The 25375-nt window shown below is 43.7% G+C and overlaps 1 protein-coding gene across 2 annotated transcripts in view; it reads right to left on the reverse strand.

Annotated features, from left to right (window-relative positions):
- Positions 1-9182: 9182 nt before the first annotated feature.
- slc39a6 (solute carrier family 39 member 6) overlaps positions 9183-25375 on the reverse strand; it is a 35380-nt gene continuing 19187 nt past the window's right edge. For both annotated transcript variants that reach the window (XM_039003631.1, XM_039003632.1), the window contains 8 exons: positions 25038-25142; positions 24574-24743; positions 24046-24237; positions 18421-18505; positions 17473-17871; positions 16118-16198; positions 15389-15579; positions 9183-10803 (listed from right to left, as the gene is read on the reverse strand). In XM_039003631.1, the coding sequence (XP_038859559.1) occupies positions 10651-10803; positions 15389-15579; positions 16118-16198; positions 17473-17871; positions 18421-18505; positions 24046-24237; positions 24574-24743; positions 25038-25142 (1376 nt within the window). In that variant the 3' untranslated portion in view covers positions 9183-10650. The remainder of the gene's footprint in view (positions 10804-15388; positions 15580-16117; positions 16199-17472; positions 17872-18420; positions 18506-24045; positions 24238-24573; positions 24744-25037; positions 25143-25375) is intronic.

Raw genomic sequence — 25375 nt, forward strand, 5'->3', positions numbered from 1 at the left:
CAACTAGTCTACCTGGTTAAATAAAGGTGAAAAATAAATAAAAAATGTGCTTACCGCCCCAACATATCCACAGATGACGCAATCTCTATTGCACTCCACACTGCCCTGACCTACCTGGACAGAAGGAATATATATGTAAGAATGCTGTTAATTGACTGCAGCTTAGCATTCAACACCATATCAATCAATCAATCAATCAAATGTACTTATAAAGCCCTTTTTACATCAGCCGATGTGCTATACAGAAACCCAGCCTAAAACCCTAAACAGCAAGCAATGCAGATGTAGAAGCACGGTGGCTAGGAAAAACTCTGTAGAAAGGCAGGAACATAGGAAGAAACCTAGAGAGGAACCAGGCTCTGAGGGGTGGCCAGTCCTCTTCTGGCTGTGCCGGGTGGAGATTTTAACAGTACATGGCCAAGATATTCAAGCATTCATAGATGACCAGTAGTGTCAAATAATAATAACCACAGTGGTTGTAGAGAGTGCAACAGGTCAGCACCTCAGGAGTGAGTGTCAATTGGATTTTCATAGCCGATCATTCAGAGTTAGAGACAGTAGGTGCGGTAGAGAGAGAGAGTCGAAAACAGCAGGTCCAGGACAAAGTAGCACGTCCGGTGAACAGGGCAGGGTTCCATAGCCGGCAGGCAGAACAGTTGAAACTGGAGTAGCAGCACGACCAGGTGGACTGGGGACAGCAAGGAGTCATCAGGCCAGGTAGTCCTGAGGCATGGTCCTAGGGCTCAGGTCATCCGAGAGAGAGAGAGAGAGAGAGAGAGAGCGAGAGAGAGAGAGGGGGAGAGAGAGAATTAGAGGGAGCATACTTAAATTCACACAGGACACCGGATAAGACAGGAGAAATACTCCAGATATAACATACTGACCCTAGCCCCCCGACACATAAACTATTGCAGCATAAATACTGGAGGCTGAGACAGGAGGGGTCGGGAGACACTGTGGCCCCGTCCAACGATACCCCAGGACAAGGACAACCAGGCAGGATATAACCCCACCCACTTTGCCAAAGCACAGCCACCACACCACTAGAGGGATATCTTCAACCTACAACTTACTACCCTGAGTCAAGGCCGAGTATAGCCCATGAAGATCTCCCCAACGGCACGAACCCAAGGGGGGCGTCAACCTGGACAGGAATATCACGTCAGTGACTCAACCCACTCAAGTGATGCTCCCCTCCTAGGGACGGCATGGAAGAGCAGTAATAGGGTAAGCATGGAAGAGCAGTAACCAGTAAGCCAGTGACTCAGACCCCGTAATAGGGTTAGAGGCAGAGGATCCCAGTGGAGAGAGGGGAACCGGCCAGGCAGAGACAGCAAGGGCAGTTCGTTGCTCCAGTGCGTTTCCGTTCACCTTCACACCCCTGGGCCAGACTACACTCTATCATAGGACCTACTGAAGAGATGAGTCTTCAATAAAGACTTAAAGGTCGAGACCGAGTCCGCGTCTCTGACATGGATAGGCAGACCATTCCATAAAAATGGAGCTCTATAGGAGAAAGCCTAGCCTCCAGCTGTTTGCTTAGAAATTATAGGAACAATAAGGGGGCCTGCGTCTTGTGACGGTAGCGTACGTGTAGGTATGTACGGCAGGACCAAATCGGAAAGATAGGTAGGAGCAAGCCTATGTAATGCCTTGTAGGTCAGCAGTAAAACCTTGAAATCAGCCCTAGCCTTAACAGGAAGCCAGTGTAGAGAGGCTAACACTGGAGTATATTCATACTCATATGATCACATTTTTTGGTTCTAGTCAAGATTCTAGCAGCCGTGTTTAGCACTAAGTGAAGTTTATTTAGTGCTTCATCCGGGTAGCTGGAAAGTAGAGCATTGCAGTAGTCTAATCTAGACTACTGAAACACAGGCTTTCAGGGAGGACAATTTTGGGGCTTCACCATGTTTCATTGAAATGAACAGCTGTGTATCAACTGCGTAGCAGTGACAATTAACATTATGTTTCCGAATTACATCAACAAGAGGTAAAATATATAGTGAAAACAATAGTGGTCCTGAAACAGAACCTTGATGAACACCAGAATTTACAGTTGATTTGTCAGAGGACAAACCATCCACAGAGACAAACTGATACATTTCTGACAGATAAGATCTAAACCAGGCCAGAACTTGGCCATGTAGACCAATTTGGGGTTCCAATTTCCCCAAAAGAATGTTGTGAGCGATGGTGTCAAAAGCAGCACTAAGGTCTAGGGGGACGAGGACAGATGCAGAGCCTTGGTCTGACGCCATTAAAAGGTAATTTACCACCTTCACGAGTGCAGTCTCAGTGCTATGATGGGGTCTGAAACCAGAATGAAGCGTTCCGTATACATTGGTTGTCTTCAGGAAGGCAGTGAGTTGCTGCGCAACAGCTTTTTCAAAAATGTTTGAGAGGAATGGGAGAATCGATGTAGGCCGATAGTTTTTTATATTTTCTGGGCTTTTTCAAGAGAGGCTTTATTACTGCCACTTTTAGTAAGTTTGGTACACATCCGGTGGATAGGGAGCTGTTTATTATGTTCAACATAGGAGGGCCAAGCACAGGAAGCAACTATTTCAGTGGTTCAGTTGGAATAGGGTCTAGTATGCCGCTTGAAGGTTTAGTGGCCATGACTATTTTCATGAATGTGTCAAGAGATATAGTATTAAAAACTTGAGTGTCTCACTTGATCCTAGGTCCTGGCAGAGTTGTGCAGACTCAGGACAACTGAGCTTTGGAGAATTACGCAGATTTAAAGAGGAGTCCGTAATTAGCTTTTTAATGATCATGATCTTTTAGTCAAAGAAGTTCATGAATTTATCACAGCTGAAGTGAAAGCCATCCTCTCTTGGGGAATGCTGCTTTTTAGTTAGTTTTGCGACAGTATAAAAAATAAATTTGTGAATTGTTTTTATTCTCCTCAATTAAGTTGGAAAAATAGGATGATCGCGCAGCAGTGCGCAGCAAAAAACATTTGCAGTCGCACCCCTAAAAACAAAAAACATTTGCCATAAGAAACTAGCTCCCTGGTATACAGAAAATACACGAGCTTCCAGAAAATTGGAACGGAAATGGCGTTACTCCAAACTGGAAGTATTCTGACTGGCTTGGAAAGACAGTACCGTGCAGTATCGATAAAATAGATACATAATTGCCAATCTAACTCACCTGGACAGAATCAGCTACAGCACATTGTATCAGTGGAGTGCAACATTGTAACTACTAGCATGCCTGCAGCCTTTCTCTGTACCTCTGTTTCTTGTGGTGTTTTGTTTTTTCACCCATTTTTTTCTTTCTTCTCTCAAGTGAAGCTAGGTGGATTGCACCAACCTGCTGTATTTTTTTATTATAAATAAATAAAATACACATTTCAAGAGACTAAAGAACGTAACCCATTATAACTAAGGAAAATAGGCTGATCTACTCAACTGAGGACTGTTGAAGCACTGTAAAGCCAAGATGCCTGGCAAGGAGGAGGCTCAAACACTGAAGCTTTCTGAAGAGACCCAGCTCCTTCTAAATCACATCTAGGATATAAAGCAGCGACTTCAGACTGTGAAGAAGCACCTAGATGAATGGGATGAGCAACAGAACAAACATCTTGGTGAGGTTGATGACAGTAGAGAGATCCGGGAGGGGGGCCGGCCCATACCCGCCTTTCTACATGGGTGGAATGAGACCATCACTGATGCCACAGCCATTCAACATGCCACTGCCGCAGCCAGCCAGGCCCGTCATCCCACATATCCAGCAGACACCTTCAGCCAGCCCCAAGCCTTGGAGAGCAACCTGAGAACCAACCGCCCAGGAATATCACCAGGATTTGACAATGTCAACAATGTCATCGATATGTACAACTCGCAGACAGTTGATGTGGTGGCCACCTCCACTCAGGTGCCCGCAGCGGTAACAGTGACCGTCAACATGGCCTCAGCCCCACGACACCACACTACCTTCTCGCTGGGGCTCGTCCAAGGCACTATGCAGTGGCTCTGGACCCATATACCCAGCCGGTCAACCCTCTGGACCCAGGCTATACATGACACCAGGGTTACCAGGCTGATGTCTACTCTGGCTGGCCTGTTTCCACGTAAGAACATGATCAGCAACAAAGCCACACATCAGCTACATAGCCTCAATGCCCACCATTCATCATAGCTGAGAATGGCTACTCTCTGCCTAATGCAACGGCCAAACACTATGAGCCCCGTTACCTCACAGACCATGTGAACAATGGACATGGTCAGACTGATGGCCTCTCAGCTACTTGCCACCCTAATGGATCAAGGCAGAGGCAGACAAAGTACATAGGCTGCACTTCTGTCTCAGCGGCACTACCAAGTTTGTGTGAGCACTACCAGAACATATCCGGGAGTCCTACCAGAGCCTAACTAGTAACATGGCTGCCAGGTTTGGACAGAAAGACCAAGCAACCTCGATGGAGTTTGTGGAGGAGGTACGGCACCTCGCTGCCATAGCCTACCCGGGGATGGAACAGCGGCTGCTCTAACATCTGATGCCTTCCTAAAGGGCCTACGTGATCAAACAGCTGGCTTACGACATCATGCACCCTGAACCCCCTACTCTGCTGCAGTTCATCTCCACCTACGAGCTGAACTTCAAAGCCACCATTGGCAGGGATTCCGACAAATCAAGAGAAAGACGCGTGGCCTGGACAGGCCAACAGGATGACCCCTCAGACCTGGAGGAGGCCAGCTCCACATGCCTACAGCTGGAATCCAGCCAAACGCTTGTAGAAAAGGTGGATAAGCTACACATAAACATTAAAATTCTTTCTGAGGCGGCCAGGCTGGGTCCGCCAACACATGCCCCACTGAGCCAAGAACACACATCTCACCCTCCCCAGGAAGACAGGGATCAACAATATCAGAAAGTCAGGGTCGTGTTCGCTTCAGGTCCCCAGCCTCAACACCCCTATCAGTGCATACTTTCTCTTCGGGGAGGAGGGGCACTACAAGAGGAATTGCTCGTGCTCACCAAGCCCCTCTCACAGAGCAACAATCTAACAAGTCAACCGTAAGCAAGATTACAACTGGAGTGGACAGGATAAAGACAGGTCAGAGATCATACAGGTCCAAGAGAGCACTAAACCATGGTCCTAGCCTACGCGTTGCTCCCTCTGTCGAAGACATGCCCATCCATGCGGTGGTGGAAACAGGCGCCAAAGCTGCTATAATGTCTGAGATGTTCAAGCTGCTGTCACGAAGAGAACAACCTAACGAGAGAACAGTGCATCTCAAGAATGCAGTCTGGCAAGGAAATAAATGCAAAGGGAAGAATCAAGGCCAACTCCCTGCCATGGAAAATCTGAGTGGCGCCAATCCAGGACCCCCTTCTGCTTGGGCTGGATCTGATGCAAACATAACAATCCAGGAAAAGTCTGTCAGGACAGAAGCTGTTCCTACATTCGTCAGCGAACAGAGCAGTTTCGACTACTCAATCTCCAGAGTGACCTTGGAGAAAGACACCACTATACCTCTGGGGAGCGAATAGCTGGTGTGGGGTGAAGTCCACGATCCTAAACCTGACCTGCATGCTGTTCAAGAAACCTACAATCCTTGCTGATGGAGTGTAGAAAGGAAGCTCACTGACTGAAATGCAGCTGAGGGTCCCAGTCAGATTGTGCAATTGGTCTCCTACAAACAAGTCTCTCGCAAAGGGCTTCTGCCTCAGCTTCTTGGTGTGGAGGCTATCCCATCTCTGCGCCAACTGAGAAGGGGACGTCACCAGAGGACCCCTCTAGTTTAGTCACAAGAAGACACAACACTACCAGCTCCAGAGATAAGAGTCAGCGCCGTTAGCCTGCTGGATCTTTCAGAGCATCTACAGTCCTTGTATGCCAAGTCCACTGACGCTTTAACGGTGGACCAACAAAAGAAGCTGATCAGTCTGCTGATAGTGCACAAGTCTGTGTTCTCTGCCCAGCAACGCAGACTTTGGAAAATTCTCAGCTGTCACCCACCAGATCGATACAGGAGCAGCAAGACCCATTTGCCAACCTGTAAGACGCACACCCTTGGGTTTACAAAGTTAAGAAAAATAACACCTGCAGACAATACTGAATACAGGAGTTGTGGGGCCATCCAGCTCTGAGTGGGCCTCACCAGTCATCCTCGTCAGGAAGAAGGATGGAGGTGTACGTTGGTGTGTTGACTATAGAGGGATCAACGATTTCACTCTTCAATTCTTTTCCTAAGATTGAAGTATGCCTGGATGTCCTGGAAGGTACAAAGATCTTCTCGACGCTGGACTTACATTGAGCCCCTGGCCTGAGAGGATGGATGAATTTATGGTTGGATTAGAATTGTGGTATAATCATTGGCCAGAATGGAGAATTGGCTGCAGCGATGGTCAGCAGACTGCACCAGGAGGTGAACGACAGCAGGGGGATCTGATAATTGCTCACCTCTCCTGCAATAAAAGTGTTGAATGCAGAATGGTGATTGAATGAAAAATAAATCCTTGCCACTAGTTGAGAAGAGCTGATGTTGCTAAACTAGTCCCAGATCTGTATGTCCACTCACCCACATCTACTAATCTATAAACCAGGAGGTCAGTCTGAAGTTATAGACAGGATGAGGGAGAGCGAATTCTCCATCAGAGTAGGAGTGCTGATCTAGGATCAGGCCACTCTCCATATAAGACTAGTATTCATTCTTATATTTTGCAAATGCTTAGTCTGGATTGTTGTCTTAGGTCAAAGTGGACCCTGTACATGAATGAAATAGCACTCTAAATCCATATGAACATGTACTGGCTACCTGTAGTAGTAGCAAAAACAGGATACTTGTATCAGCTGTTATACATTAACTTCATGACAAAGAGCTTATACATGGGCTCCAGTATTAAATGTGCCCTCCTATGGCCACCACCACTCCTCCAGCCACATCGGAATCTCCAAGACAGACAGGCTGGCTGGCAGGCATACAGACAGACGCATACACACAGTCAGAGAGCTCGGCAAAATAGACTAATGTAAAACAAATGTTGTTATTCATAGGTTGCACATCCGGCACTGGGTCGCGTCATGCGTTCTCAAGCAGCACTCTGCCGGCAGCGCCATAGTGGTGCCAAGAAGTCGTGATAGATAAAGGCTAGCGACTGTTTTGTCTAAATAACACTATAGTGGCCTGGAAATATGATGCCATTGCTAAAGTGGCAAATGTTTAGTAGGAAACAACTTAGCCATTACTATCATGTCGTCAAATGGATGGTAGAACATATTGCATCCAACATTTCATCAAATGTTGAAATGTTTCATCAAATGTTTCATCAGACTTCAAAATCGGTGGTGTGAACTAGGTTTCTATTCAAGCGTTGATCGACATGGTAATGGCTCTATAGTATTGGAGAAAAGTTGAAAAAAAACGTTACATCTTGACGTGTCATGTCGTAACGTACAGCACGCATAAAGCAACTATTTCTGTCTTACAATCTCTATCCACCAGGTGTAGCACTTCTCTCATCGTTTAAAAACAAGAAATGGACAGTGACGGGGGTAAGGGGGGGATACCTAGTCATTTTTTTCGTCATCATTGCATGCGATCATCATTCTCAAAGCCGCTATTTTAGAGGCGATAAGGTGATAATTTGGACAGATCGAGTGAAAAAAGCCATTTTCCCACACAACATCTGTTCTTCTCACGACATCTGTTCTTCTCACTATCACGCATTAGTTTCGCTTCCCCACCCGCCATTTTTTTTTTTACCCGACGGGGCTCATTGCCTCCTTGAATTATGCAGAAACGGGCAGTGTTTAGGTCATGTAATTTATTTTGTTGGAAAGGGGAGAAATTGTGCTTTACAATGGTATTGACATTACAGTTGATCTGGAAGTATTACGTTTTCGGGGCGCTAAAATAAGGGCAATTGTACGGACCAAGGCGATGTACGAGTTTACATTACTTGGCCGTAGCGATCCCCTCGAGAGTAGCTTATTTTATTGTATCATTCATATAGCTTGCAAGCTAGCTTGTTGGCTATGCTAGAAATGATATAATCATGTTAGCTAATTGTTTCAATGCACCTTCCAAATGTGAAATTACAAGACAAAAACGATTCTTACTCTTAATGTTCCTCCATGTCCTCTTCTTGGTTGTGAAGGTAATGTAACGTTAGCAAGCTAGCTAGCTAATCTCGGTCCCAGAGACTTCCGACCAAACGTGCACTCCATGGGGGTCTAAAATATGATGTAAACACCTGACTGTTTTGAGTCACCACATACAGTATCCCGCTTGGGTGCATTAGCTTGTATCCATGAATCTTCACGTCAGCCCAGGTGATCAAGAAAGAGTTATTCTATGTCAAGGAGGTCCAATGTTTTTTTCCGTCTGTAGAGCCTTTGCTTGAAGGCTGAACATGAATGATGAATAAGAAAAGGGTAACAAACAAAATACGTAACCCGACCTATGAGGAAATTAGATGTGATATGTTAAACTAAAGTTAAACACTTATATAAAATGTTAAAATGCTTGTTCAACGTCACAGTTGTATGAAGTAGCACCTACAATTCAAGTAGCTCATGTTATATTTCAACATGGTACAATGACCAATGACTTGATAAGGTAGTGATTACATTACCTATACACAAATACATAAATACACAGAACCTGCTACCGGCAAATGGATTTAGACTGCCATCCAGTGGTCACCAAGAGGTCAAATGACTAAACTCACATTTTCTCTGGAAGCAATTGTCAGTGGAAGGCTTACCGTATACCGTATACCAGGGTATTCCAAATACCGACGGTATGATTAAAAGTACAATAAGACATCTAAGATGTGTCAAATAAATGATATCCAGCTAATGCATTTGTTATGCTAACTTTAACACATTTCTTATGGAAGCAATGTTTTTGAGTTTAGCTAAGTGTCAAGATCAAGCTTCTTGGTTACAGCAGACATTCAAATTGTTTTGTGCCCCCCCCCCCCCCCTCCAAGTTATAATAGCGCCCCTTGTGTGCACTTCCAGCAATACAGAAGTGAACAGTATGAAAACCTGAATACTGCCCAGCCCTATTCAGTTGCACTCTGTCAATTGAGTTCAATGTCAGAGGACCTGCCCGAGCAGCATAACTACTTTCAAGTTCCAGATCGAAAGTCTTTTCAATGTTCACGTTACATTCTTGTGGGTGCAGTCATACTCTACTTATCCAGCGAGGCCAAAGAGGTGGTGGTAGGCAATAACTTTTATTTTCTTCTGGAATGTAAAGTAACACATATTACATCCAAAGCTGCCTGACGTACACAACAGTAAAATAATGGCACACAAAATAGTTCTCTTCATGATGTACCTCTTCCTTAAACAGTGTGTGAAACAGATGAAAACATACATTTTTCCTGACCAAAGGTTTGGTTGTCTTTTCAAAACACAGCGAGATGAGATATTGGCACGATAACTTAAAAACATAATACCACTTTGAGTGGCTTCATTCTGAACAGACATAGATCACACATTCATCATAGGACCTTTGAAAGAAGTTACCACTATAATCACTTCGTGAAGAGAAAATGTACTCATGTATCAGATCGATCGATATCTATCTAGTCCCATGACTGGATATCCCTATTGACACTGGCTAAATTAACAAACTTAGGGATAGAGATGGAGCCTTTTTTCTCTAATAGACTACTTTCATGGGGAGAAAATGCTCAACACAGTGTTACTTGTGAGATACTGTACCTCGTAAATTAGCCTTGATTTGCAGAGCTAATTCAAACCCATTCACAACCAACTTTCCTCTGTGAGGACAATGTAACAGACTTAAAAGACTGATCCAAGTCCCCCCCACCGAGTATAGCACTATGCACACAATTCCCGAGGCATAGTGATATTAACTGCCCTTAAATTGGCTTGATTCGTTTTGATCGGGCATTTAAAGACTTGGTGCACTGTTACCAAGGAGGTGGGTTAGGTTGGGATTAAAACAGGCTCAAGCCGACTGGCACTTACAATGTTTAAAGTTACAACCTGTGGTACAGTGGCCCCGAAATTGGGCATGAAGCCTCCTTGCCCAATCAATGAGCTTTCACTTGACCCTTGTGGATTTGAAATAAACACAACATTAAAAGGATTGGCCCTTGTTCTGACGCCCACAAACAAAGCTTGTCCTTTCCAAACATCCCGTCAACAAAACACGGTCCTCCATTTAGTTTTTTTTTAACTGTAAATCTTGACCAGAAATAAAACATGAAGCACACTGAGGGAAGACAGACAGCTACGCAACACCAAAGGTTTGTCAGACATAAAAAACACATACAGAACACATGCCAATTGACATTTTGCAACAGTTGTACCTTGACCAAAAATAAATGTTCACACTAATCATTTCTTTTTCACTTCTTGGAGGAGAGGAGATGAGAGGGAAAGACACCGTAATGGCTGACTCGTGATGTGGCCACTTGGCAGATGAGACACACGGCGCTTGGTCCTGTCAGTTTGAGGAGTGTTTCTCAACACTGCTGGTGTTCCAAGGATGCCTGTGCATGTGGGCTTACAATCAAACTTAAGGCTACATTCTGTTCTAAATCAACTAACCATGTTCGATTAATCTATTCCTTCTCCCAGTACCAAGTTCGGTTTGGAATCAAACCTGCAAACACAGGGGTCCTTGGAGACCAGGTTTGAGATCCATCAGTTTAGAGGTCTATTTCCAGCTGGATTTTATGTTCAAAGATTGCGATGAGCAGCATGATGCAGAAGCCCAACAGGATGCCTGCGTTCTGGAGCAGGAAGAAGCCGCAGTGGCTGAAGCCGTGGTCCCCAGCATCGTTGTGGAGCATCTCCGGGACCTGTGAAACGTCAAACATTGGTTTGTACTGAACGGAACTTATCTGGTAAAGCAGCTTCTAATTCGAGGCATAGAATCAAGTAAACAGGTAAACATCCCCATTCTCCACCCTTCCGCTAAGTACGCAATTTTACACTTTCTTGAAAGAATTTAACAATGGTGGAAACGCTCTCCAACCAATAATTACACCAACCTTTTGCTTTTAAATGCATGATGGTAGGGGCTGCACGATTTATATTGAAATTGCTATATTTGACATGTGCAATATCCATATCACAAGAGACCCATATTTTTACTATATTTTGAAATGCCACTGAGCCGCTTGTAATGTAAATGTGTGGTAACAGAAGCCTCCAATCACAGACGCACATTAAATTGTATTCCTGGTCGAGAAATTGCTCTTATGCAGCTTTGGAAGACATCGCATGCATTCAACATGGCCACAAGAGGTCAGACTTGAGAGGAATTAGCTGGGCTGTACAACAGTCAGCTGCCTGTGACAGCCCAGTCAGTCCCTACCTGATTCTCTCACATAGGTGTGTGTAACTGCTTCTCTCACGTACGTGTGTGTGTGTGAGAGAGAGAGAAGAGGCCATATGGTTCAGAGGGCCACTTATCAGCAAGCTAAGCAAAAGGCTAAGCAACAGTACAATGCTGTTTGCCTTGGTGGGATGGGTATTTTTGACAAGTCCTGCTGAACCAGCATAACAGATGGCAATGACTGTTGGTAAAAAAAAATCAATGTTGCTCTGTTGGTGGGAGGACAACTGACTACTGCTAAAAACACTGTATGGCCTGAAAATTAGGGGTGTAACAGTTCACCAACCCCACGGTTCGGTACGTATTGCCGTTTTGGGGTCATGTTTTTCCTTTTAGCAGGAAAATGAAACGTCAACAGTTAAATAAACAAAAAATGTTGTACAGTAAGTAAATGCAAAGTGTTGGTATTCCTGATTCCATACATTATCACGAGACATAATGACTGATGAGAGAACAAAATCAGGAACACCAACACTTTGTATTTTCTTAAATTAAAAAACACACTATTACTCAACAACACTAAAATAAAGTGCAATATGCGTGTGAAATCAATATGTAAACATGGCTTAGACATTGTATAGGTCTATGCTAAATTGTTTTCTTACAAACAGAAAGAAATATGTGAACTTGTGTGACTTTCATAAAGAGTGTGTAGCACAGTACTTCTCATTTCCCACTCCGGTATAATGTGATGTCACAGTGCCTTCGGAAAGTCTTCTTGGGTATCACGCTACAAGCTTGGCACACCTGCATTTGGGGAGTTTCTTCCATTTTTCTCTGCAGATCCTCTCAAGCTCTGTCAGGTTTGACAGGGAGTGTCGCTGCACAGCTATTTTCAGGTCTCTCCAGAGATGTTAGATTGGGTTCAAGAGACTTGTCCCGAAGCCACTCCTGCATTGTCTTGGCTGTGTGCTTAGGGTCGTTGTTCTGTTGGAAGGTGAACATTCACCCCAGTCTGAGTGCTCTGGATCACTCTGTACTTTGCTCCATTCATCTTTCCCCTCGATCCTGACTAGTCTCCCAGTCCCTGCCGCAGAAAAACATCCCCACAGCATGATGCTGCCACCACCGTGCTTCACCATAGGGATGGTGCCAGGTTTCCTCCAGACGTGACGCTTGGCGAGGTCAATATTGGTTAGACCAGAGAATCTTGTTTCACATCGTCTGCGAGTCTTTAGGTGCCTTTTGGTAAACTCCAAGCAAGCTGTCATGTGCCTTTTACTGAGGAGTGGCTTCTGTCTGGGGAGACGAAGTTGTGCTGTTTTTGTCCGGTGGTAGGAATATGTAAACGTGAGGTGTTGGCTGCTGAATAGGATATTCTCGTTGAGCGTTGGCAACATACTCTCTGTCCATCGCCATTGTAATCTACTGGGAAGCCAAAATGTTCCCAAACTGGAGTTTTCAACGAGGATGGAGAATCCTCCAGGTTTATCAACCCCACCATTCACCATCGTGCATAACTAGTCAGTGGTGTAAAGTACTTAAGTAAAAATACTTTGAAGTACAACTTTTTTTACATTTACATGTAAAAATGTGTCGTTCTGCCCCTGAACAAGGCAGTTAACCCAGTGTTCACCAGTAGGCCGTCATTGTAAATAAGAATTTGTTCTTAACTGACTTGCCTAGTTAACTTCTTGCCACTATAGGGGGTGCTGTTTCGCATTAGCATAATTTGCTCTCCAGATTAAACTGCCTAGTACTCAATTCTTGCTCGTACAATATGCATATTATTGTTATTATTGGATAGAAAACACTCTCTAGTTTCTATAGCCGTTTGAATTATGTCTCTGAGTGAAACAGAACTCATTCTACAGCACTTTTCCTCCCAGTGTGTGAGATTTCAGCTATCTTGGCCTCTGGTTCCAGATCAGTTTTAAAGTCCCTGTAAATCCTATGAGGATACAAACACTGCCCACGCCTTCCTCTAGATGTCAGTAAGTGGTGACAATTTGAATGGCGCAGGATGGACGTTGGACCTCCTCTCTTTCCAAGCTGTTGTTTAGCCACTTATATATCGCCGGTCATGTTTTTACTCGTTATTGGTGTTAAAAACATCATAAGGTAGTTAATTTAAACCGTTTTATAGCAATTTATATCCGTTTAGTGCGATTTTGAGGCAGTTCTATGTGACGCCCATCCAAGAGCTGGGCACGTTTCGGGGTCCCGGTCGAACGTTAGTGGGCATTTCGACGGACAGAGGACATCTTTCGACCAAAAGAAGATTAGACCCAAGAAAGGATACATTGCCCAAGATTCTGATGGAAGATCACCTCATAGTAAGAAATATTTAAGATGATAAATCGTTGTTCTGTCGAAAAATTTTAAACGCATATTCCGCCATTTTGTTTGGTATAGCTTCGCTTGGCGAACCCTGTATTGCACAGTAAGGATAATTTTAGAAATGTAATTCAGCGATTGCATTAAGAACTAATTTGTCTTTCGATAGCTGTCCAACTTATATTTTTTTAGTCAAGTTTATGAATAGTTATCCATGAGACAAGATCACTGTGAAAGATGGCGTCCGACATTTTCAGGCTAGTTTTGCTAGTATTGTCATTGTATAACCACGGTTGTTTGTGGCTAAATATGCACATTTTCGAACAAACTCTATATGTATGTTGTAATATGATGTTACAGGAGTGTCATCGGAAGAATTCTGAGAAGGTTAGTGAAAAAATTAATATATTTTGGCGATGATTACGTTATCGCTCTCTTTGGCTTGAATCGATGCTCTGGTAACGTTTGCACATGTGGTATGCTAATATAACGATTTATTGTGTTTTCGCTGTAAAACACTTAGAACATCTGAAATATTGTCTGAATTCACAAGATCTGTGTCTTTCCATTGCTGTGCGCTGTGTATTTTTAAGAAATGTTTTATGATTAGTAATTAGGTAATACACGTTGCTCTGTGTATTTATTCTAGTCGAGTTGTGATGGTGGGTGCAATTGTAAACTAGGATTTATACCTGAAATATGCACATTTTTCTAACAAAACCTATCCTATACAATAAATATGTTATCAGACTGTCATCTGATGAGGTTTTTTCTTGGTTAGTGGCTATCAATATCTTTATTTGGCCGAATTGGTGATAGCACCTGATGGAGTAAGAAACTGATGGAGTTAGGAAAGTGCTTTTACTTTTACTTCCCTACAATCCTAGAGAAAATAATGTACTTTTTACTCCAAACATTCTCTGACACCCAAAAGTACTCGTTACATTTTTAATGCTTAGCAGGACAGAAAATGGTCCAATTCACACACTTCAAGATAACATCCCTGGTCAACCCTACTGCATCTGATCTGGTGGACTCAAACACAAATGCTTAGTTTGTCTGAGTGTACCCCTGGCTATCCGTAAATAAGTAAAAAACAAAAGATAATTGTGCCGTCTAGTCTGCTTAATTTAAGGAATTTGAAATGATTCTTACCTTTTATCTTGATATTTAAGTATATTTTTGCAATTACATTTACCTTTCTATTGGTGTTTTTTATATTTAAAACCAAATACTTTTACTCAAGTAGTATTTCAATGGGTGACTTTCACTTAAGTCATTTTCTATTAAAAAGGTATCTTTACTTTTACTCAAGTATTACAGTTTGGTGGAAAAAGTACCTATGTAACTAGTTCCCGGCTGCGCCTCACAAAAAAGAAAGTTTGAAACGCAGCAATTAAGATGCAAATTTTGATCACAACGTGAGCATAGGCTCTAGTTGTTTTAACGGAATAGCCCGAAATGTTTGTTTTTTCAGCTCCAATTTACTCAAGAGGCACACAACGCAGCGTAGGCATAGCCTATAGGCCTAAAGTTTTTATTTAAATTTTTTTTTATGTACAGAGGTCCCTGTATGAACAGTTCGGGTACGAATATGTGTACCGTTACACCCCTACTGAATATGACTATGGCTTGTGCAAAACATTTTTAAAAGTATGGCCAATAACGCTATCATTTACAAAGCTACACCATCTTCATTACAATGTCCTTTCAAGAACCTGCGAGTACACAGACATGCATGTTAATAATGTTCAAACCGTGGGACTTACCATGTCCACCAGGGCAACATACAGGAAGAGCCCGGCGGTGAGGGCGAAGATCCACATGCAGATGTTGTCAGCGTAGTGCCCAATGAGGATGCCCGTGATCATGCCCAGGTACGCCATCATGGCAGACAGCATGTTGTAGAGAATGGCCTGTCGCACTGTCATGCCAGCCTTCAACAGCACAGCGAAGTCACCTAAGGGGGAGGAAGGATGCAAGGCTTTAGGACACATGGACCGGAGAAAAAGATGCAGCAATTCAATCAGAGCAGTGCACTGGGGCAGGGCCGAGGCAGTGATTTTTTCTAAATTCCTTTAGCAGCGGCACTGCACCAATGTTAAATTGTTGCCAAACCCCAAAAATATGGAACACGAAAAAATATTTCTGAATAGGCGCACTTTCAAGATGCTAAAGCTGTCCACGTTCACGAAGACAATCCCATAGTAGTAAGCTTTTCTATTGGTCAGCTTGTCGTTGTGCGTTCTATGAGAGAGAAAAACATTCCTCGAAGTGCTTTCAAATTGCAAGTGCTACTGCCAGAGGGAGAGAAACATGCAAAAGCCCAGTCATTGCACAACATTTTGATGCAATTGGGGAAAACCACACCTTTGAAAGCAGTTTTGACGGCTACTGTTAAAAAAAATAAAAAGAGGGGGTGTTCATTCAACATCAAAAGTGTCCAACCTCAAGTTAAAATGACAGCTGTAAGTATTGGCTAGGCCGTTTCGTCTTACCCAGCTCGTGAGGCAGTTCATGGCAGAACACGGCCACCGACGTACTGAGGCCACTGGACAGCCCTTCCGTGAACGCCGCCCCTGTCATAAGTCATTAAGAAACATTAAATAACCGTAAAACCCTTCATTATGGGTCATAAAGATTGAGTTGAATAATGTAAACAAAATCAATGTTTATTGGTCGCGTACACAGTTTAGCAGTTGTTATATCGGGTGCAGCGAAATGCTTATGTTACTAGCTCCTAACAATTAAAATAAGAATTAAAAAAAAAAAAAAATACAGCAGGGTGATTACTGTAGCAGTAATCAAATGCAATCTATACCCAGCTACAAAAGATAGAGTAAGCCATGTAAAGAATCCAGTGTATAAATAAATATGCAGTGTGTATAAACAGTAACTAAAATACAATGTACAGTGGTAGAAATACTATGATGAGCTGTCAGACATACAGTATTTCAATAGTGCGAAACGGGAAGTGATCAACGGTTAAATGTCTATAGCGTAGGACAGCAGCTTTGGCTGTGGGAGCATGTACGCGAGCGTGTGTGCGTCTTTGTGCGTGTGAGTATGTGGCGTGTGTGTGATAGCTTGTGTGTGTCGTGTGGGAGTGCGTCACCTGGTAGACGGCTAGTGATGGCTGTTCAACAGCGATGGACTAGACATAATACTTTTAAATATCAGATCTTGACAAAACAGCAGATACAAAAAGAGTGAAGTTTCTCACTCTTAAGCCATGGTTAAAAAGTGTTCAAACCTAAGAGTATGTTAAACCGAAGAATATGTAGGTTCAAATAAAATTTCTCCTAAATCCTCATGTATAGTCATGACTAGTACTACTGGCGGTTAAGAGCATTTGGCCAGTAACCGAAAAGTCGCTGGTTCGAATCCAAAGGTGGGAGGAAAAAAATCTGCCGTTCTGCCCTTGAGCAAGACAGTTAACCCAAAAACAACAACTGCTCCCTGGGCTCCAATGATGTGGACTTTGATTAAGGCAGCCCCCCCCCCCCCCCCGCACCTCTCTGACACAGAGGGGTTGGGTTAAATGTGGAAGACATTTAGGTTGAATGCATTCAGTTGTGCAACTGACTAGGTATCCCCTTTCCCTTTACAAAAATGTTAAGAAATAATGTTTCTGCACAGCACTTTGAGAGATCAGCCGATGGAAGAAGGGCTATATAAATACATTTGATTGATTGATTCTATGATAGCGCAAACTCATTTCTCTCCTCGTCAACTTATTTATGTCATCCTCAAATAGCTGAAAAGAAAAACAAACGTTAAAACAGCATTATCACACTATTATCAAACTGACGCTTTCCCCTTGTATTGAGGTCAAGTTAAAACGTGAACCCACCGATGGCCAGGCCGTCACTGAAGTTGTGCAGCCCGTCGCCCATGATAACCATCCAGGCCAGCGTGGCCACACCCGCCTGCTGGAAGTGTTGTTCCGAATACGAATGCGAGTGGCTGTGTGGATGGTGGTTCTGAGAGTGGTGGTGGTGCAGGATGTGATGGTATTCGTGGTGGTGGTGGTGCAGGTTGTCTGCCTCGCCCACCGTGTCGTGGAAGTGGGAGTGGCACTTGTTCTCACAGTCCCCTGCTGTGTAGGTGGCAGCAGCCGCCGAGCCCGACACGGAGGCGTAGCCCTCGGGTGAGGTGGCGGGCGCCAGCATTACCTCCTCCTCCTCGCTGCCCCGGTGGAGTCCATCGCTGTGGTGGTCGCCGAAGTTGCCACCTCCGTTAGTATTCACATCTTTGGGGGATAGGGACACGACAGAAGGCAGGGTTAATTGTTTTGTGTGGTTTTTTTTTTAGAGTGGGTATTCTCACTCATTTCTGTATTTTTCATGTTTATTGGAAAGAGACAGTGAGAGAAACAAAGTTAGGCGGACAGTGTGTGTTAGAAATGGCATGGGTCGGATTCGAACTCACAAACACTAGCATCAATGTGCTCCGAAGGTAATTGCTAACCAACAACACATGGTCGTTTAAATGTTAATCCTTTGGTCTTTTTGTCTGGGTTCTGACGCAAGGACAATGTCTTACTGGTGAAAATTAGCCTTTGAGCTAAATCTGGCACATGCGTTACATAAATGATGATTAAAGTGAATTATCCCTGTCAAATAGACGTCATAAAAATAAAGTAAGTAAAAGGTTGGTTGCATGCATTGTCAATAAATGTTAGGATTATAAAACTAGGAAGTCAAACTTTTGGTCTCTGCATCTGTGTTTTAACGCACTGAGACAGAGTGAATGTTGTCACATTGTTAAACGTCTCCAAAACGATCTCTTTCAGATTGACCTTCAATTGGCTTTAGGTCGTTCTCCTCCAGTCCCGGTAGTTTCTCAGGATCCACCTTGTCATCATTCTGGTCATATTTCTTCACCTGTTTGGTTAATAGGAGATTAATAGTGGTAAGAACAAAGATAATCATCACATTTATGTAAATGATCATTGCTATCCGTAAACCAATTCTGCAGATCGCAAAATACATGAAATCAAAGGCAGAAATACAAATACAAGATGCTGAATGATGGAACCATGTAGTTGTAACGGGATTTCCCCTAGGATTGTTTTCAGCGGTGGTGAAAAGGGTGAGGGGGCATTGCTACTAGCATAAGTACAACGAGACGCTAGCTGCTCCCATTCATCGAATTGACTATCCATTTAAAAGCGTGTCTCGGCAGAAATACTGTACACACGTCTTGTGTAACTAACCTTGTGGGGACACACAATTCAGTCCCATTCAAAATCCTATTTTACCTAACCCCAACCCTAAAACTAACCTTAACCCCCTAGAAATAGCATTTCACAGTGTGGAGACTAACAAAAGTTCCCCAGTTTGTAAAACAAGTATAGTACCACAAGTATAGTTAAACACACACACACACACACACACGTACAAACATTAAGAACACCTTCCTAATATTGAGTTGCACCACCTCCCCCCTTTTGCCCTTAGAACAGCCTCTACAATAGCCCGTTTAAAGGGCACTTCAATCTTTTGTCTTGCCCATTTACCCTCTGAAAGGCACAAATAGACAATCCATGTCTCAATTGTCTAAAGGCTTAACAATCCTTCTTTAACCCGTCTCCTCCCCTTCATCTACACCAGTGCTTCCCAAACTTTTTATAGTCCCGTGCCCCTTCAAACATTCAACCTCCAACTGCGTACCGCCTCCCCTCTAGCACCAGGGTCAGCGCACTCTCAAATGTTGTTTTATGCCATCATTGTAAGCCTGCCACACACACACACACACACACACATTATACGATACATGAGTTTGTCACTTCCCATGAGCCGGGGTGTGACAGAGCTCTTACAGGACCAGGGCACAAATAACAATATAATAATAATGTAGCTCTTTATTTAACCATCTTACATACAAAACCTTTTTAATTAATCGAAAATAACTCACCACAGGTCAATGAGAAGGGTGTGCTTGAAAGGATGCACATTACAACCCAACATTGAAGAGTTTTGGAGAGTCTCGGTCTTAAATCATTTTCCACACAGTCTGTGCCTGTATTTAGTTCATGCTAGTGAGGGCCGAGAATCCACTCTCACACAGGTAAGTGGTTGCAAAGAGCATCAGTGTCTTAACAGCACGATTTGCCAAGGCAGGATACTCTGAGCGCAGCCCTATCCAGAAATCTGGCAGTGGCTTCTGATTAAATAACATTTTCACAGAACCACTTGTTACAATTTTGATGAGGCGCTCTTGTTCAGATATCGGTAAGTGGACTGAAGGCAGGGCATAAAAGGGATAACGAATCCAGTTGTTTGTGTCATGTTTCGAAAAAGTACCTGCGTAATTGCGTACCCAACTCACTCAGGTGCTTCGCTATATATCACATTTAACATTGTCCGTAAGCTTGAGTTCAATTGCACACAAAAGTATCATACAATGATGGAAAGACCTGTGTGTTGTCCTTGTTAATGCAGACAGATTAGAGATTCTTAATATAGCCTCAATTTTGTCTAGCACATTGAATATAGTTCTGGAGTCCCTGTAATCCTAGATTCAGCTCATTCAGGCGAGAAAAAACATCACCCAGATAGGCCAGTCATGTGAGAAACTCGTCATCATGCAAGCGGTCAGACAAGTGAAAGTTATGGTCAGTAAAGGAAACTTTAAGCTCGTTTCTCAATAATAAAAAAAAATGTGGCAATACTTTGCCCCTTGATAACCAGCGCACTTCTGTATGTTGTAAAAGTGTTACATGGTCCATGCCCATATCATTTTGCAAAGAGCAGAAAATACAGTTCAGGGGCCTTGCTTTATTAAAGTTAACCATTTTTCACTGTGTCCAAAACGTATTTCAAGCTGTCAGGCATTCCTTTGGCAGCAAGAGCCTCTCGTGGATGCTGCAGTGTACCCAAGTTGCGTCGGGAGCAAATGCGTCCATGCGCATTATCCCTCCACTGTCTCCATGTCATGGCTGTTGCGCCATCAATACAGATACCAACATGAGCAGCAGCTACAGTTGGCTACATATGGACCATTTGTGGAATTCGCGAGAATCGCATTTTTATTTGGGGTACCCCGAACGGCATTGCGTACCCCAGTTTGGGAATATCTGATCTACACTGATTCAAGTGCATTTAATAAGACACATCAGTAATCGATCATTGCTTTCACCAACAGTTGAAGTCGGAAGATCACATACACTTCGGTTGGAGTCATTAAAACTAATTTTCAACCACTCCACAAATGTATTGTTAAACAAACTATAGTTTTGGCAAGTCGGTTAGGACATATACTTTGTGCATGACACAAGTAATTTTTCCAACAATTGTTTACAGACAGATTATTTCATTTATAGTTCACAGTATCACAATTCCAGTGGGTCAGAAGTTTCCATACACCAAGTTGACTGTGCCTTTAAACCGCTTGGAAAATTCCAGAAAATTATGTCATGGCTATAGAAGCTTCTGATAGGCTAATTGACCTCATTTGAGTCAATTGGAGGTGTATCTGTGGATGTATTTCAAGGCCTACCTTCAAACTCAGTGCCTCTGCTTGACATCATGGGAAAATCAAAAGAAATCAGCCAAGACCTCAGAGAAACAATTGTAGACCACAAGTCTGGTTCATCCTCGGGAGCAATTTCCAAACGCCTGAAGGTACCACGTTCATCTGTACAAACAATAGTACGCAAGTATAAACACCATGGGACCACGCAGCCGTCATACCGCTCAGGAAGGAGACGTGTTCTGTCTCCTAGAGATGAACGTACCTTGGTGTGAAAAAGTGCAAATCAATCCCAGAGCAACAGCAAAGGACCTTGTGAAGACGCTGGAGGAAACAGGTACAAAAGTATCTATATCCACATAACCTGAAAAGCCACTCAGCAAGAAAGAAGACACTGCTCCAAAACCGCCATAAAAAAGCCAGACTACGGTTTGCAACTGCACATGGGGACAAAGATCGTACTTTTTGGAGAAATGTCCTCTGGTCTGATGAAACAAAAATAGAACTGTTGGCCATAATTACCATCGTTATGTTTGGAGGAAAAAGGGGCAGGCTTGCAAGCCGAAGAACACCATCCCAATCGTGAAGCACGGGGGTGGCAGCATCATGTTGTGGGGGTGCTTTGCTGCAGGAGGGACTGGTGCACTTCACAAAATAGATGGTATCATGAGGTAGAAAAATACTTCCAAAGTTGTGGCAAAATGGCTTAAGGACAACAAAGTCAAGGTATTGTCAAATGTTCTATAGCCCTGACCTCAATCCTATAGAACATTTGTGGGCAGAACTGAAAAAGCGTGTGCGAGCAAGGAGGCCTACAAACCTGACTCAGTTACACCAGCTCTGTCAGGAGGAATGGGCCAAAATTCACCCAACTTATTGTGGAAGGCTACCCAAAACATTTGACCCAAATTAAACAATTTAAAGGCAATGCTACCAAATACTAATTGAGTGCATGTATACTTTGACCCACTGGGAATGTGACGAAATAAATCAAATCTGAAATAAATCAATCAATCTCTACTATTATTCTGACATTTCACATTCTTAAAATAAATGTGGTGATCCTAACTGACCTAAGACAGGGATTTTTACTTTGATTAAATGTCAGGAATTGTGAAAAACTGAGTGTAAATGTATTTGGCTAAGGTGTATGTAAACTTCTGACTTCAACTGTATAGTTAAACACACACACAGACTGAGTGTACCAAATATTAAGAACACCTGCTCTATCCATGACACTGACCAGGTGAAAGCTATGATCCCTTATTGATGTCACTTGTTAAATCCATTTCAATCAGTGTAGATGAAGGGGAGGAGACAGGTTAAAGAATAATTTAAGCCTTGAGACATGGATTGTGTATGTGTGCCATTCAGAGGGTGAATGGGCAAGACAAAAGATTTAAGTGCCCTTGAGCGGGGTATGGTAGTATGTGCCAGGCGCACCGGTTTGTGTCAAGAACTGCAAAGGTGCTGGGTTTGTCACACTCAACAGTTTCCAGTGAGTATCAAGAATGGTCCACCAACCAAAGGACATCCAGCCAACTTCACACAACTGTGGGAAGCATTGGAGTCAACATGGGCCAGAATTAGAGGTCGACCGATTAATCGGGGCCGATTTCAAGTTTTCATAACAATCGGAAGCATGGTCTGAATCTGTCAGTCAGTCAGTCAGTCAGAATCTGTCAGTCAGTCAGTCAGAATCTGTCAGTCAGTCAGTCAGTCAGAATCTGTCAGTCAGTCAGTCAGAATCTGTCAGTCAGTCAGAATCTGTCAGTCAGTCAGAATCTGTCAGTCAGTCAGAATCTGTCAGTCAGTCAGAATCTGTCAGTCAGTCAGAATCTGTCAGTCAGTCAGTCTAGTCTCTCTGTCGTCAGCCAGTCAGAATCTCAGCCAGTCAGTCTAGTCTCTCTGTCGTCAGCCAGTCAGAATCTCAGCCAGTCAGTCTAGTCTCTCTGTCGTCAGCCAGTCAGAATCTCAGCCAGTCAGTCTAGTCTCTCTGTCGTCAGCCAGTCATTCTCTCTGTCGTCAGCCAGTCATTCTCTCTGTCGTCAGCCAGTCATTCTCTCTGTCGTCAGCCAGTCATTCTCTCTGTCGTCAGCCAGCCAGAGCCAGCCAGCCTGTCAGTCAGTCTCTCAGTCGTCAGCCAGTCAGTCTCTCAGCCAGTCAGTCTAGTCTCTCTGTCGTCAGCCAGTCATTCTCTCTGTCGTCAGCCAGTCATTCTCTCTGTCGTCAGCCAGTCATTCTCTCTGTCGTCAGCCAGTCATTCTCTCTGTCGTCAGCCAGCCAGAGCCAGCCAGCCTGTCAGTCAGCCTCAGTCAGTCTCTCTCTCAGTGTCAGTGAGTCAGTCAGTCTCTCTCTCAGTGTCAGTGAGTCAGTCAGTCTCTCTCTCAGTGTCAGTGAGTCAGTCTCTCTCTCTCAGTGTCAGTGAGTCAGTCTCTCTCTCTCAGTGTCAGTGTGTCAGTCTCTCTCAGTGTCAGTCTCTCTCTGTGTCAGTCTCTCTCTGTGTCAGTCTCTCTCTGTGTCAGTCTCTCTCTGTGTCAGTCTCTCTCTGTGTCAGTCTCTCTCTGTGTCAGTCTCTCTCTGTGTCAGTCTCTCTCTGTGTCAGTCTCTCTCTGTGTCAGTGAGTCAGTCTCTCTCTGTGTCAGTGAGTCAGTCTCTCTCTGTGTCAGTGAGTCAGTCTCTCTCTCAGACACACACACTATTTTTGCAGCGGTGACTACAATTTAGCAGCAGTGAGACACCGCTGCTATATGAATATAGGGGAAATACCCTGTAACTATACAATATCATTTTTTTTAATCTTTCATTTTTTGCATTACAAATGAATTTTCACACCTATGTTTCCATACTGAATTATCAAAAATGAATAAACATTTCAGCAAATATATAACATGAAGACTAAAACCACATCCGACACAATAGAAGCCACTCCTCGAAGAAACCCCCTGACCTTCTGTTTGTCCTTGTACATTTTGCCCAGTGTGAGGAAGTGCTCGATGAGGAACATGAAGTAGACTCCGCCCAGGGCCGTCAACCCCTTCCACACCCCGTCCAGGTTATGGTCCTCTTCCTCCTCCCCGTGGAGACCGTGCCCTGATGTCCTGTTCACAGAGTGCTGGTAGTGGTGGTGGCCCCCCTGAGACTGGTGGGGGTAGAGGAGGAGATGGGAATGTATGAGTGAGTGCGACTGAAGGATAGGAAGCAATAGGTGCATTTGTTTTAGCTCGCCAGAGCACCGGACGGGCAGTTTTTGTACAGACCATTCAAATTGGTCCTAAAGTGAAGGCAAGCTAAAACTAATGTAACCAATCATTGGGACTTTTTTCCCCCTGATTCATGGCCATCTTGACTTAAGTCCAGCTCAGCACGATTAACAGGCCAGTCACATTGACCGAGCTTCACGTTTAGCTTTTAGAAACTACCCCCATGTTCTGCCCTAATATGTAGTGCCCCAAAGCAGTCATCTAGTGTGACTCACGTGAGGTATGAGGTGCAGGAAGGCGTCTCCGCTCAGCGTGCCCACAGCCAGCGCCACCAGGAAGCTGAGCAGGAACTTGAAGAAGACGCGGTTCATCAACGGGATGAGCACCACGCCAGCCAAGGACAGCAGGCTGATGATGGTGATGGAGACAAAGCCGCCGGCCCACGCTAGAACACACACATTCAAACACATGCACAGATCCGGTTTTCCGGTTTTGATTAAAAGGTTCATCGATGCGAGTGAAACAGTGACATTTTAGCTCACCGCTAATTGCTGACGCAAAATGTCCCCCCAAAGTATAATAGACAAACTGGTGTAACGGAATGAAATTAGCACAGTGAGAAACAGTTCACGACAACTAATAGATTCATCTCATCTGCCACAGAATTGGAGCGGCAGAATACAAAAGGAGGACAAACACTGAAAATTAACCTGGCGCGAAATAATACGGCGGTTCTTACCCGCTTGAATTGAGCCTACTTTCTTGTTTTCATTCACTTGATGGTCCTCGTGAGTGTGATCATGGTTGTGATGACCATGGTGATGGGGATCATTATGCTTGTGAACTGGAAGGGATAAAAAAAACACCAAAAAAACGTGATTAATACATCATAAGGCATTGCTAAAATGAATATGTGCGTAATAGTTTGAATCATTTTCTTTACATTCTGCTGTAGTGAGTGACATCTTCAAAAATGTCATTATTGTCCAGGCACAACCTGTTAACTTCATTAACAAGTTCAGGAGAAGCAACTTTGACTGGATATAAAAGGAACAGATTGTGCCTTGAAAGCAAGCC

This window comes from Salvelinus namaycush, chromosome 11 (assembly GCF_016432855.1).
Source record: "Salvelinus namaycush isolate Seneca chromosome 11, SaNama_1.0, whole genome shotgun sequence".
Lineage (NCBI taxonomy): Eukaryota > Metazoa > Chordata > Actinopteri > Salmoniformes > Salmonidae > Salvelinus > Salvelinus namaycush.